This window comes from Chiloscyllium punctatum, chromosome 4 (genome assembly GCF_047496795.1).
Source record: "Chiloscyllium punctatum isolate Juve2018m chromosome 4, sChiPun1.3, whole genome shotgun sequence".
Classification (NCBI taxonomy): Eukaryota; Metazoa; Chordata; class Chondrichthyes; order Orectolobiformes; family Hemiscylliidae; genus Chiloscyllium; species Chiloscyllium punctatum.
The window spans coordinates 2,355,552-2,369,055 of NC_092742.1; the positions used below are offsets into that span (position 1 = coordinate 2,355,552).

Genomic DNA, 13,504 nt, shown 5'->3' on the forward strand with positions numbered 1-13,504 from the left:
AGACAGAAACAGAGTTAACATTTTGGGTTCAGGGTATGACGTCCTCAGAGCTTCAGTACAGATTTAAGATGATCAGGAGAAGAAACAATGACGATACGAAGACAAACATTTCAATGCAGTGAGTGGTTAGGATCTGGAAAGTATTACTTAAGACAGTAGCAGACAGAAGCTCAATCACAACTTTCACATTGGAATCTTACAAGCACTTGAAGAGTTTTTAAAAAGCAAATAAATACAGGCAAGTGCAGGCACAGACCTGATTGGCTAAGACCTGTGTTGTAAATATTCCCCCTAATTCTAGAACATACAGAGAATTTTCATGAAAAACATTGCCCAAACTCTCAGATTATATCTTTAATCAAACTATTTCAAAACGTTAGCAACCCGATTAAGTCATTGTTAAGAAATTTTGGAATGCTGTGGCAAATTAGCCACAGACATGGTGTGCTAAATCAACTCTGACTGTTCAAGAACCCTCATCATTTTGCAGTTAGGTTGGACTAAAAAGATCTTATCATTATTAAATAGTCCATTTGTCTTTTATTCATGGGCGATGTGCATATCATTGTGGAAGCCAACATTTACTGTCTGTCCCTAACTACGTTACTGTGGGTCTGGAGTCATGCAGAAACCAGATTAGGGAAGAATGGCAAATTTTGTTCCCTCAAAGACATTAGTGAACCAGATGGGTCTGTCCCCAGTACTGGGTTACATAATCGAACAAAGAACTGTGGGTGCTGGAGAAACTGGCAGCATCTGTGGAGAGAAAACAGAGTTAACTTTTGAGTCCAGTTACTCTTCATCAGAACAATGGTTGCATGGTTACCATTAGATTATCTTTCATTCCAAATTTTTATTGGATTCAGGTCTTACCATCTGCTTCAGTTGGATTCAAACCCACGTTCCCAGAACAATTGTCTGGGCAATCTCAATTAGCAGGCCAGTGATATTATTAGTCCACCACTATCTTCCCTAAACTTGAATGTTGCTGGATCTGCATCTCATGTCAAGTCATGTTAAGAAGCAACCAATCAAATCAATCACACTTTAGCCATTACAACCAAGATTTTATTTATAATTCTTAACCTTATCTCATTTTTCAATTTGAAATACCGTCAACTGATCCTGAAAATTGTGCTGCTATTTTCCAAATGTTGTTGAATAAAATCTCACAGTTTTCCTACTGCAAAATAGAATACAGGCAAGTCAAACCAGTACAGAACCTGCAAGAGTTGTCCAGCACCCTCAGCTCTGTCTAAAGAGCAGCAACGGGGTACATGATGCATTATTATACAGCTGTATCAAACAGTAATCACAATCTCCAGGAGATCCTCTGAACTACACAACCAAACGGTGATGGTTAATTGGCTAAAGCAGAGGCACTTGTCCAGAAACATGAAAACATGGGAGTATCTTGGTGTTCTTGTTGTGCTTACTATAGAGAATGAGAGGATAGTGCAGCACACTGGGTCAACCACCCTTTCCTGTCTTTATTTTAAACATTTTTGTTGAGATCTTTTTAGCAGGCTTTATATTTATTTTAAAAGTACAATGAAGAAGTTGCACAATTATTAGGTTTACCCCATATTGCAATGCCAAAAACAGCTTACAGACTTGCCCCTCAATACTGTACACCCAGACGTGGACTACAGGCACCAACTGTACATGCAGCCTGTAGGCACAAACTGTATATGGGTCCAAACATTACTCGGACCTAAACTACAGGCACAAACTGTACACCGGCCCAAACTACAGGCACAAACTGTACAAAGGACCGAACATTACTCGGACCTAAACTACAGGCACAAATTGTACATGGCCTGAATCACACGCAATGGCTGCAGCACATGCTGACTACAGGCACAAGCTGCATACCCAGGCTCTAAGTAGACATGGTAGTAAGTACCAGTTATTATTTATGTGGAGTTTTGCTGAAATGTGGGACAGAATATTGTCTTTTTCCCAGGTGCCTGGAGGTGTTATTTATGCTTTAACACCATGTATTGTAAATCTTTCAGTGCTGTGCTGAGCAATGATAGCTGTGGAGGAATCCAAAACCATGTGAGTGAGGCTCTTACAGCACAGTCTATGAATAGCAGCCCTGCTGTGTGTGTGCCAGCACATGTCCCTCAGAACATGAGAGATTTTATTAATGGCCACAATTTGGAAAAGAGCAGCATTGAGTCTTATTATGGAAATGCTTCCCCGCAGCGTAAGGGTTTAGCTAATGCAGACGAAGTGATCATGATACATATTCAAAATACAAGGCTTTGTCAAAATCAGTTTTAGAGAAAATCTGCAGGTATAAAACAGTCCTTGCCCTCCTCATCGGTTGGACTCATGGTGCTGGCAATGTGTCCAAGGCTGTATCCACAAATGGTTCATTGGAATTCTGTTCATAGTGCTGCCTCGTTTAAGATTATGGAACTGCAGACTCCCTCCTCAGCTTTCGTGGCAAACCGCTGTGATACGTGGGGATAAACAAACAAAGCATACATTAGGAACACAGTGACAATATCCAGGAGCTGCAGCAGCCTCTATTTAGAACATAGAACATAGAACATAGAACAATACAGCACAGAACAGGCCCTTCGGCCCACGATGTTGTGCCGAACTTCTATCCTAGATTAAGCACCCATCCATGTACCTATCCAAATGCCGCTTAAAGGTCGCCAATGAATCTGACTCTACCACTCCCACGGGCAGCGCATTCCATGCCCCCACCACTCTCTGGGTGAAGAACCCACCCCTGACATCTCCCCTATACCTTCCACCCTTCACCTTAAATTTATGTCCCCTTGTAACACTCTGTTGTACCCGGGGAAAAAGTTTCTGACTGTCTACTCTATCTATTCCTCTGATCATCTTATAAACCTCTATCAAGTCACCCCTCATCCTTCGCCGTTCCAACGAGAAAAGGCCGAGAACTCTCAACCTATCCTCGTATGACCTACTCTCCATTCCAGGCAACATCCTGGTAAATCTTCTCTGCACCCTCTCCAAAGCTTCCACATCTTTCCTAAAGTGAGGCGACCAGAACTGCACACAGTACTCCAAATGTGGCCTAACCAAAGTCCTGTACAGCTGCAACATCACCTCACGACTCTTGAATTCAATCCCTCTGCTAATGAACGATAATACTCCATAGGCCTTCTTACAAACTCTATCCACCTGAGTGGCAACCTTCAAAGATCTATGTACATAGACCCCAAGATCCCTCTGTTCCTCCACCTGACCAAGAACCCTACCATTAACCCTGTATTCCGCATTCTTATTTGTTCTTCCAAAATGGACAACTTCACACTTGGCAGGGTTGAACTCCATCTGCCACTCCTCAGCCCAGCTCTGCATCATATCTAAGTCCCTCTGCAGCCGACAACAGCCCTCCTCACTGTCCACAACTCCACCTATCTTTGTATCATCTGCAAATTTACTGACCCACCCTTCGACTCCCTCATCTAAGTCATTAATAAAAATTACAAACAGCAGAGGACCCAGAACTGATCCCTGCGGAACTCCACTTGTAACTGGACTCCATGCTGAATATTTACCATCTACCACCACTCTCTGACTTCGACCGGTTAGCCAGTTTTCTATTGGTGAAGTGAAGAACAGACTATCACAGGAGCACATGGAGTAGAACCCAGACTGTATTTCCCACCGGAGGTCGCAGTCCTGATCCCAGAGACATTTAAATCGCAAGCCACACTTTCAGTCAGAAACCAAACTATACAAGCCGTTTAAATGCTTGCATAACAAAAGCTCACAGCACTTTATTACTGGATAGTGTGAATAATGAAAGAGTGAATGGGAAAAGAAACAAAAAAAAGACAGATGTCAGTTAGTCACCTATGCACCTGTTATAGGGGAGAAAGCTCCACATTCCCACTGGCCTCTGGTGAACAAGGGTTTCATGATTTCACTGCTGAAGACTTGGCTCCTAGTTTAACATTATTCCCTCTCTTGTTCTGCATTTGGAGAAGGCTATTATAAAGGCATGTCTCCACAGATACCCTGAGGGGGCAATGGGAAACACTGTCCACGACCAGCCTCAGGAAAGGTTATCCTGGAGCTGGTTAAAAGGGCCTGTCTGGTGCAGGATAGAATTTTTAAACTTTATTTCAACAAAACCTGAACTGCACCATAAGGTCAAATCAAGTTTCTCTGTCCATGTTTTTCTTGCCTTTTTTTTTACAGGAACTGCATGTCCCAGTGCAAACACTAATGGCCAACGGTGCAATTTGAAGTCAATAAAAAAATTCTGGAACTAAGGGTCTACTGATGACCATGAAACTGTTGCCAATTGTCGAGAAAAACCCATCTGGTTCACTAATGTCCTTTAGGGAAGGACATTGCCATCCTTACCCAGTCTGGCACACGTGACTCCAAATCCACAGCAATGTGGTTGATTCTCAACTGCCCTCTGGGGCAATTAGGGTTGAGAAATAAATGCTGGACGAGCTAACAATGCCCACAATCCCATGAGTGTATTTGAAAAAGTAGGGCCTTCATTTCTTCTTCATGGCCTTCCCAATTCCATTGACTGGAAAGATAGAGCAGACCAATGTGGTCACCTCGCACCTTTGCCACCGGCTCAGAGTAGAGGCAGCTCCAGAAAGCTCTTAATTGGGGGCCAATTTTAACTTCTACTTAATTAGTACATTTGAATTTATAAATATCCATCTGGGTGTCAGGTTCCCAACTCAGCTTCGAAAATCTGACCTTGTCAGACCTTGTCCCCTGCTCAGTGGTGTGATATTGAGCCCAGAAGGCAGCAGTCTTTTCAGTGAAATCAAGTCTTACTGTCTTTCCCTTCTGGTGATCTATCTGACATTTTCATTTTTAAATATTCCATGTTCCCACCTCCACAAACTATGAACATTCAGCTATGAATTACATAAAAAGGACCTTCCCCACACCTTCACTACTTGCCTTTAAACAACCGCCGAACCTCAAACAGATCATTGTTTATTGCAAGCTGCCCAGCTCTCAGGACAACTCCATACAACCCTGTCACGGTGGACGCTGCAAGATGTGTCAGATTGTGGACATAGATACCACTATTACGCGTGGGAACACCTCCCACCTTGTACATGGCAGGTACTCATGTGACTCAGCCAACGTTGTCTATCTTATACGTTGCAGGCAAGGATGCCCGGAGGCATGGTACATTGGGGAAACCGAGCAAAGGCTACAGCAACGGATGAATGGGCACTGCACAACAATCAATACACAGGAGGGTTCCCTCCCAGTTGGGGGACACTTCAGTGGTCCAGGACATTCAGCCTCGGACCTTTGGGTGACCATCCTCCAAGGTGGACTTCGGGACAGGCAGCAGAGGAAAGTGGCCGAGCAGAGGCTGATAGCTAAGTTCGGTACCATAGGGAGGGCCTCAACCGGGACCTTGGGTTCATGTCACATTACAGGTGATCACCATTGCACTACACACACACACAGACACTCCTACACACACACACACACACACACAGGCACTCCTATACACATACATACACACGGACATACACATACACAGACACGCATACAGACACTCACACACACCATTACAGACACACACACACTCCCACAATAACACGTGCATTCTCTCACAGACTTAGACCACTCTACACTCACACACAGACATATACACTCTCTCTCACAGGCACTCACAAGCCCCCACCCCAGACACACACACACACTCCTGAAGACACACACACTCACACATGCACCTCCTCACAGACTTAAGACACTCTACACTCACATACACACACATATACACTCTCTCTCACACTCACAACCCCCAACCCAGACAGACACACACACACACAAAGGACCCACATGCATACATACACATATACGTTTGTGAGGTGAATTTATACTTGCAGACTTACATTGTACTTTACTCAAAAACTGCATGAATTCATGTAAGTCTCTGTTATCTCACTTTTTAGATGAGAATCAGTCTAAACATTATGGCACAGACAGAGAACACAGGGGGCTAACACCTTCAACATAATGTCCAGCTAAAAACCAATTGTTACAGTTAACCTGAGAATGCAACTTTAAAAAAACAGTTTTGTGATTTACACATGAAAGAAGTGAAACTATCGTGGTATTCGAACAGATGAAAGATTCAACAAACAAGGTATTTTTCAATGTATAACATCACACTGTAAACTTTTGCTATAAATTCTGTGTCTGCAATTGTGTCCTCCACAATCACCTGATGAAGGAGCGTCACTCCGAAAGCTAGTGCTTCCAATTAAACCTGTTGGACTATAACCTGGTGTTGGGTGATTTTTAACTGTAAACAAGGAAGTAGTGGAAGAAACAGAGAGAGGAACAGGAGCAGGCCACATGGACATTGGAGAAGCTCCACTGTTCCGTAGGATCTTAGTTTTTGAATCTCTTTGACCATCTTAAATGCTTCAGTTGAATTATCCCTCAATAGCTTATATTCAAAGGAGGTAGGAAACAAGTGAAGGCAATTGAGAATTATCAGAATTTGTGAAATTTGAATCAGCACAATGCATTTTTCAGATAATCCAGCCTTGTTGAAAAACATTATGCTTGAGGTCTTCCTGAAAACTTCCATTAATTAGGGACACCATACTTAGCCCACTCCCCATCACCAACTCCCCCAGACCATCCACGCAATCCCACTCCCCATCACCAACTCCGCCAGACCCTCCATTCAATCCCACTCCCCTTCACCAACTCCCCCAGACCATCCACGCAATCCCACTCCCCATCACCAACTCCGCCAGACCCTCCATTCAATCCCACTCCCCTTCACCAACTCCCCCAGACCATCCACGCAATCCCACTCCCCATCACCAACTCCGCCAGACCCTCCATTCAATCCCACGCCCCTTCACCAACTCCCCCAGACCATCCACGCAATCCCACTCCCCATCACCAACTCCGCCAGACCCTCCATTCAATCCCACTCCCCTTCACCAACTCCCCCAGACCCTTCACTCAATCCCACTCCCCATCACCAACTCCCCCAGACCGAACACTCTGCCACTCACCATCACCAACTCCACAGACCATCCACCCAATCCCACTTCATCACCAACTCCCCAAGACCCTCCATTCAATCCCAGTCCTCATCACCAACTCTCCCAGACTCTCCACTCAATCCCACTTCCCATCACCATCTCCCCCAGACCCAACATCCCGCCCCACTCCCCATCACCGACTTCCCCAGACCTTTCACTCAGTCCCACTCCCCATCAACTCCCTGACACTCAACACTCCGTCCCACTCCATCACCAATTCCCCCAGACCTTTCACTCAATCCCACCCAATCCCCAACTCCCCCAGACCGTCCACTCAGGCCCACTCCCCATCACTAATGCTGCCAGACCCTCCACTCAATCCCACTCCCCATCACGAACTCCCCCAGACCATCCACTCTGTCCCACTTCCCATCACCAACTCCCCCAGACCCTCCACTCAGTCCCATTCCCCATCACCAACTACCCCAGACTGTCCACTCTGTCCCACTCCCCATCACCAACTACCCCAGACTGTCCACTCTGTCCCACTCCCCATCACCAACTCCCCCAGACTGTCCACTCTGTCCCACTCCCCATCACCAACTCCCCCAGACGCTCCACTCAGTCCCACTCCCCATCACCAACTCCCCCAGACCCTCCACTCAGTCCCACCCCCCATCACCAACTCCCCCAGACCCTCCACTCAGTCCCACCCCCCATCACCAACTCCCCCAGACCCTCCACTCAGTCCCACTCCCCATCACCAACTCCCCCAGACCCTTCACTCAATCCTCTCCCCATCACCAATTCCCCCAGACCCCTTCCTCAATCCCATTACCTATCACCAACTCCCCTAGACCCCTCACTCAGTCCCACTCCCCATCACCAACTCCCCCAGACCCAATACTCCGTCCCACTCCCAATCCCCAACTTCCCCAGACCCTTCACTCAGTCCCACTCCCCATCACCAACTCCCCCAGACCCAATACTCCGTCCCACTCCCAATCCCCAACTTCCCCAGACCCTTCACTCAGTCCCACTCCCCATCACCAACTCCTCCAGACCCAATACTCCGTCCCACTCCCAATCCCCAACTTCCCCAGACCCTTCCTTAATCCCACTCCACATCACCAACTCTCCCAGACCCTTCCTTAATCCCACTCCCCATCACCAACTCCCCCAGACCCTTCACTCAGTCCCACTCCCCATCACCGACTCCCCCAGGCCCTTCCCCAAGGCACTCCTCATCAGCAACTCTCCCAGACCCTTCCTCAATCCCACTCCCCATCACCGACTCCCCCAGGCCCTTCCCCAAGGCACTCCTCATCAGCAACTCTCCCAGACTGTCCACTCAATCCCAGTCCACATCAACAACACCCCCAGAACCTTCACTCAGTTGCACTCCCTATCACCAACTCTCCCAGACCCGTCATTGAATCCCGCTCCCCATCCCCGACTCCCCGAGACCCTGCACTTACTCCCACTCCATCACGAACTCCCCCAGATCCTTTACGCAATCCCACACTATCCCAACTTCCCCTGACCCTCCATTCAATCCTACCCCGTCACCAATTCCCCCAGACCCTTCACTCAATCCCACTTCCCATTACCAATTCCCCCAGACCCTTCATTCAATCCCACTCCCTGTCCCCAGCTCCCACAGGCACCTCACTCAGTCCCACTCCCCATCACCAACTCCCCCAGACCCTTCACTCAGTCCCACTCCCCATCACCAATTCCCCCAGACCCTTCACTCAGTCCCACTCCCCATCACCAACTCCCCCAGACCCTTCACTCAATCCCACTCCCTATCACCAAATCCCCCAGACCCTTCACTCAATCCCACCCCATCCCAACTCCCCCAGGACCTCCATTCAAGTGGGACTGAGTGGAGGGTCTGGGGGAGTTGGTGATGGGGAGTGGGATTGAGTGGAGGGTCTGGGGGAGTTGGTGATGGGGAGTAGGACTGATTGTAGGGACTGGGGGAGTTGGTGATGGAGAGTGGGATTAAGGAAGGGTCTGGGAGAGTTGGTGATGTGGAGTGGCACTGAGTGAGGTGTCTGTGGGAGTTTGGGACTCGGAAGTCCCACTCCACACCACCAACTCCCCCAGACCCTTCACGTAGTCCCACTCCCCATCAGCAACTCCCCCAGGCCCTTCACTCAGTCGAACCCCCCATCACCAACTCCCTGACACATAACACTCTGTCCCACTCCCCATCAGCAACTCCCCCAGACCCTTCACTCAGTCGAACCCCCCATCACCAACTCCCTGACACATAACACTCTGTCCCACTCCATCAGCAACTCCCCCAGACCCTTCACTTAATCCCACCCAATCCCCAACTCCCCCAGACCCCGAGCTCAGTCCCACTCCCCATCACCAACTCCCCCAGACCCTTCACTCAATCCCTCTCCCCATCACCTACACCCCCAGGCCCTTCACTCAATCCCACTCCATCACCAACACCCCCAGACCCTTCACTCAATCCCACTCCATCACCAACTCCCCCAGACCCTTCACTCAATCCTACTTCATACCAACTCCCCCAGAACCTTCATTCAATCCTACCCCATCACCAACTCCCCCAGACCCAACACTCCGTCCCACTCCCTATCACCAACTTCCCCAGACGCTTCACTCAGTCCCACTCCCCACCACCAACTCCCCCAGACCCAACACCCCACACCACTCCCTATCACCAACTCCGCCCAGGCCATTCACTCAAACCCACTCCGTGTCCCCAACTCCCACAGACACCTCACTCAATCCCACTCCACATCACCAACTCCCCCAGACCATTCCTCAATCCCACTCCCAATCACCAACTCGCCCAGACTCTTCACTCAATCCCACTCTCCATCACAAACTCCCCCAAACACTTCACTCAATCCCACTCTCCATCACCAACTCCCCCAGTCCCTTCACTTCGTCCAACGCCCCATCACCAACTTCCCCAGACTCTTCACTCAGTCCCACTCCCCATCAGCAACTATCCCAGACACTTCACTCAATCCAAATCCCCATCACCAATTCCCCAGACACTTCACTCAGTCCCACTCCCCATCACCAACTCCCTGACACATAACACTCCGTCCCACTCCATCAGCAACTCCCCCAGACCCTTCACTCAATCCCACCCAATCCCCAACTCCCCCAGACCCCGAGCTCAGTCCCACTCCCCATCAGCAACTCCCCCAGACCCTTCACTCAATCCCACCCAATCCCCAACTCCCCCAGACCCCGAGCTCAGTCCCACTTCCCATCACCAACTCCCCAGGCCCACTCAGTCCCACTCCACATCATCAACTCCCCCAGACCCTTCACTCAGTCCCACTCCACATCACCAAATCTCCCAGACCCTTCACTCAATTCCACTTCCCGTCACCAACTCCCCCAGACCCTTCACTCAATCCCACCCAATCCCCAACTCCCCCAGACCTTTCACTTCGTCCCACTCCACATCACCAACTTCCCCAGACTCTTCACTCAGTCCCACTCCACATCACCAACTCCCCCAGACCCTTCACGTAGTCCCACTCCCCATCACCAACTATCCCAGACCCTTCACTCAATCCCACTCCCCATCACCAACTCGTCCAGACACTTCACTCAGTCCCACTTCCCCTCACCGACTCCCGCAGGCCCTTCATTCAGTCGCACCCCCCATCACAGACTCCCCTAGACCCTTCACTCAATCTCACCCCACCCCACACCCCCAGAACCTCCATTCAATCCTACCCAATCACCAATTCCCCCAGACCCAACACTCTGTCCCACTCCCCATCACTACTTCCCCAGACCCTTCACTCAGTCCCACTCCCCACCACCAACTCCCCCAGACCCACTCAGTCCCACTCCACATCACCAATTCCCCCAGACCCTTCCTTAATCCCACGCCCCATCACCAACACCCCCAGACCCTTCCTCAATCCCACTCTCCATCACCAACTCCACCAGACCCTTCAAATCAGTCCTACTCCCATAACCAACTCCTCCAGACCCTTCACTTCATCCCACTCCCCCATCACCAACTACCCCAGACACTTCACTCAGTCCCACCCAATCCCCAACTCCCCCAGACCCCGAGCTCAGTCCCACTCCCCATCACCAATGCTGCCAGACCCTCCACTCCACCCCACTCCCCATCACCAATTCCCCCAGACCCTCCACTCAGCTCCACTCCCCATCACTAACACCCACAGACCCTTCATTCAATGCCACCCCATCTCCAAATCCCCCAAACCCCTCACTCAGTCGCACTACTCATCACCAACTCCCCAGACCCTTCCTCAATCCTACTCCCATCACCAACTCTCCCAGACTCTTCACTCAATCCCACTCCCCATCACCAATTTCCCCAGACCCTTCAATCAGTTCCACTCCCCATCACCAAATCCCCAGACCACTCACTCAGTCCCACTCCTCATCACCAACTCCCGCAGACCCTTCCTCAATCCCACTCCCCCATCACCACTCCCCCAGACCCTTCACTCAATCCCAACACATCCCAACTCCCCCAGAACCTCCATTCAATCCTACCCCTTCACCAATTCCCCCAGACCCTTCGCTCAGTCCCACCCCACACCACCAAATCCCCCAGAACCTTCACTCAGTCCCAACTCCCCCAAATCCAACACCCCACCCGATTCCCCATCACCAATTCCCCCAGACACAACACTCCGTCCCACTCCCCATCACCAACTCCCCCAGACCATTCACTCAGTCCCAATCCCCATCACCAACTCCCCCAGACCCTTCACTCAGTCCCACTCCCCATCACCAACTCCCCCAGACCCAACACTCCGTCCCACTCCCCATCACCAACTTCCCCAGACCCTTCACTCAGTCCCACTCACAACTACCAACTCCCCCAGACCCAACACCCCGCTCCACTCCCTATCACCAACTCCCCCAGGCCATTCACTCAATCCCACTCCGTGTCCCCAACTCCCACAGACAGCTCACTCAGTCCCACTCCACATCACCAATTCCCCCAGACCCTTCCTTAATCCCACGCCCCATCACCAACTCTCCCAGACGCTTCACTCAATCCCACTCTCCATCACCAACTCCCCCAGACCCTTCACTCAGTCCCACTCCCCATCACCAACTCCCTGACACAGAACACTCCGTCCTACTCCATCAGCAACTCCCCCAGACCCTTGACTTCGTCCCACTCACCATCACCAACTCTCCCAGACGCTTTACTCAATCCCACTTCCCATCACTGACTCCCCCAGACACTTCACTCAATCCCACTCTTCATCACCAACTCCCCCAGACCCTTCACTCAGTCCCACTCCCCATCAGCGACTCCCTGACACACAACACTCCGTCCCACTCCATCACCAACTCCCCCAGACCCTTCACTCAATCCCACCCAATCCCCAACTCCCCCAGACCATTCACTCAATCCCACTCCCCATCACCAACTCCCCCAGACCCTTCACTCAATCCAACCCAATCCCCAACTCCCCCAGACCATTCACTCAATCCCACTCCCTGTCCCCAACTCCCCCAGACCCTTCACTCAGTCCCACACCTCATCACCAACTCCCCCAGACCCTTCCTCAATCCCACTCCGCATCACCAACTCCTCCAGACCCTTCATTCAAACCCACTCCATAACCAAATCCCCCAGACACAATACTCAGTCCCAATCCCCATCACCAACTCCCCCAGACCCTCCCATCAATCCCACTCCCTGTCTCCAAATCCCCCAGACCCCTCACTCAGTCCCACTCCTCATCACCCACTTCCCCAGATCCCTCACTCAGTCCCACCCCCCATCACCAACTCCCCCAGACCCTTCACTCAATCCCACTCCCTGAACCCAAATCCCCCAGACCCCTCACTCAGTCCCACTCCTCATCACCAACTTCCCCAGACACTTCCTCAATCCCACTCCCCATCACCAACTCTCCCGACCCTTCACTCAATCCCATTCCCCATCTCCAACTTCCCCAGACCCTTCAATCAGCTCCACTCCCCATCACCAACTCCCCCAGACCCCTCACTCAGTCCCACTCCTCATCACCAACTCCCCCAGACCCTTCACTCAATCCCACTCCATCCCAACTCCCCCAGAACCTCCATTCACTCCTACCCCATCACCAGTTCCCCCAGACCCTTCACTCAGTCCCACTCACAACCACCAACTCCCCCAGAACCTTCATTCAGTCCCAACTCCCCCAGACCCAACACCCCGCCCCACACCCCATCATCAACTCCCCCAGACCCTTCACTCAATCCCTCTCCCCATCACCTACACTCCCAGGCCCTTCGTCAATCCCACTCCATCACCAACTCCCCCAGACCCTTCACTCAATCCCACTCCATCCCAACTCCCCCAGAACCTCCATTCAATCCTACCCCATCACTAATTCCCCCAAACCCAACACTTCGTCCCACTGCCCATCACCAACTTCCCCAGACCCTTCACTCAGTCCCACTCCCCACCACCAATTCCCCCAGAACCTTCACTCAGTCCCACTCCGTAT

The 13,504-nt window shown here is 50.6% G+C and overlaps 1 protein-coding gene across 3 annotated transcripts in view; it reads right to left on the reverse strand.

Annotated features, from left to right (window-relative positions):
• Positions 1-1,046: 1,046 nt before the first annotated feature.
• flvcr2a (FLVCR choline and putative heme transporter 2a) overlaps positions 1,047-13,504 on the reverse strand; it is a 163,136-nt gene continuing 150,678 nt past the window's right edge. For all 3 annotated transcript variants that reach the window (XM_072567961.1, XM_072567959.1, XM_072567960.1), the window contains one exon: positions 1,047-2,462. In XM_072567961.1, coding sequence (XP_072424062.1) covers positions 2,397-2,462 — 66 coding nt within the window. In that variant the 3' untranslated portion in view covers positions 1,047-2,396. The remainder of the gene's footprint in view (positions 2,463-13,504) is intronic.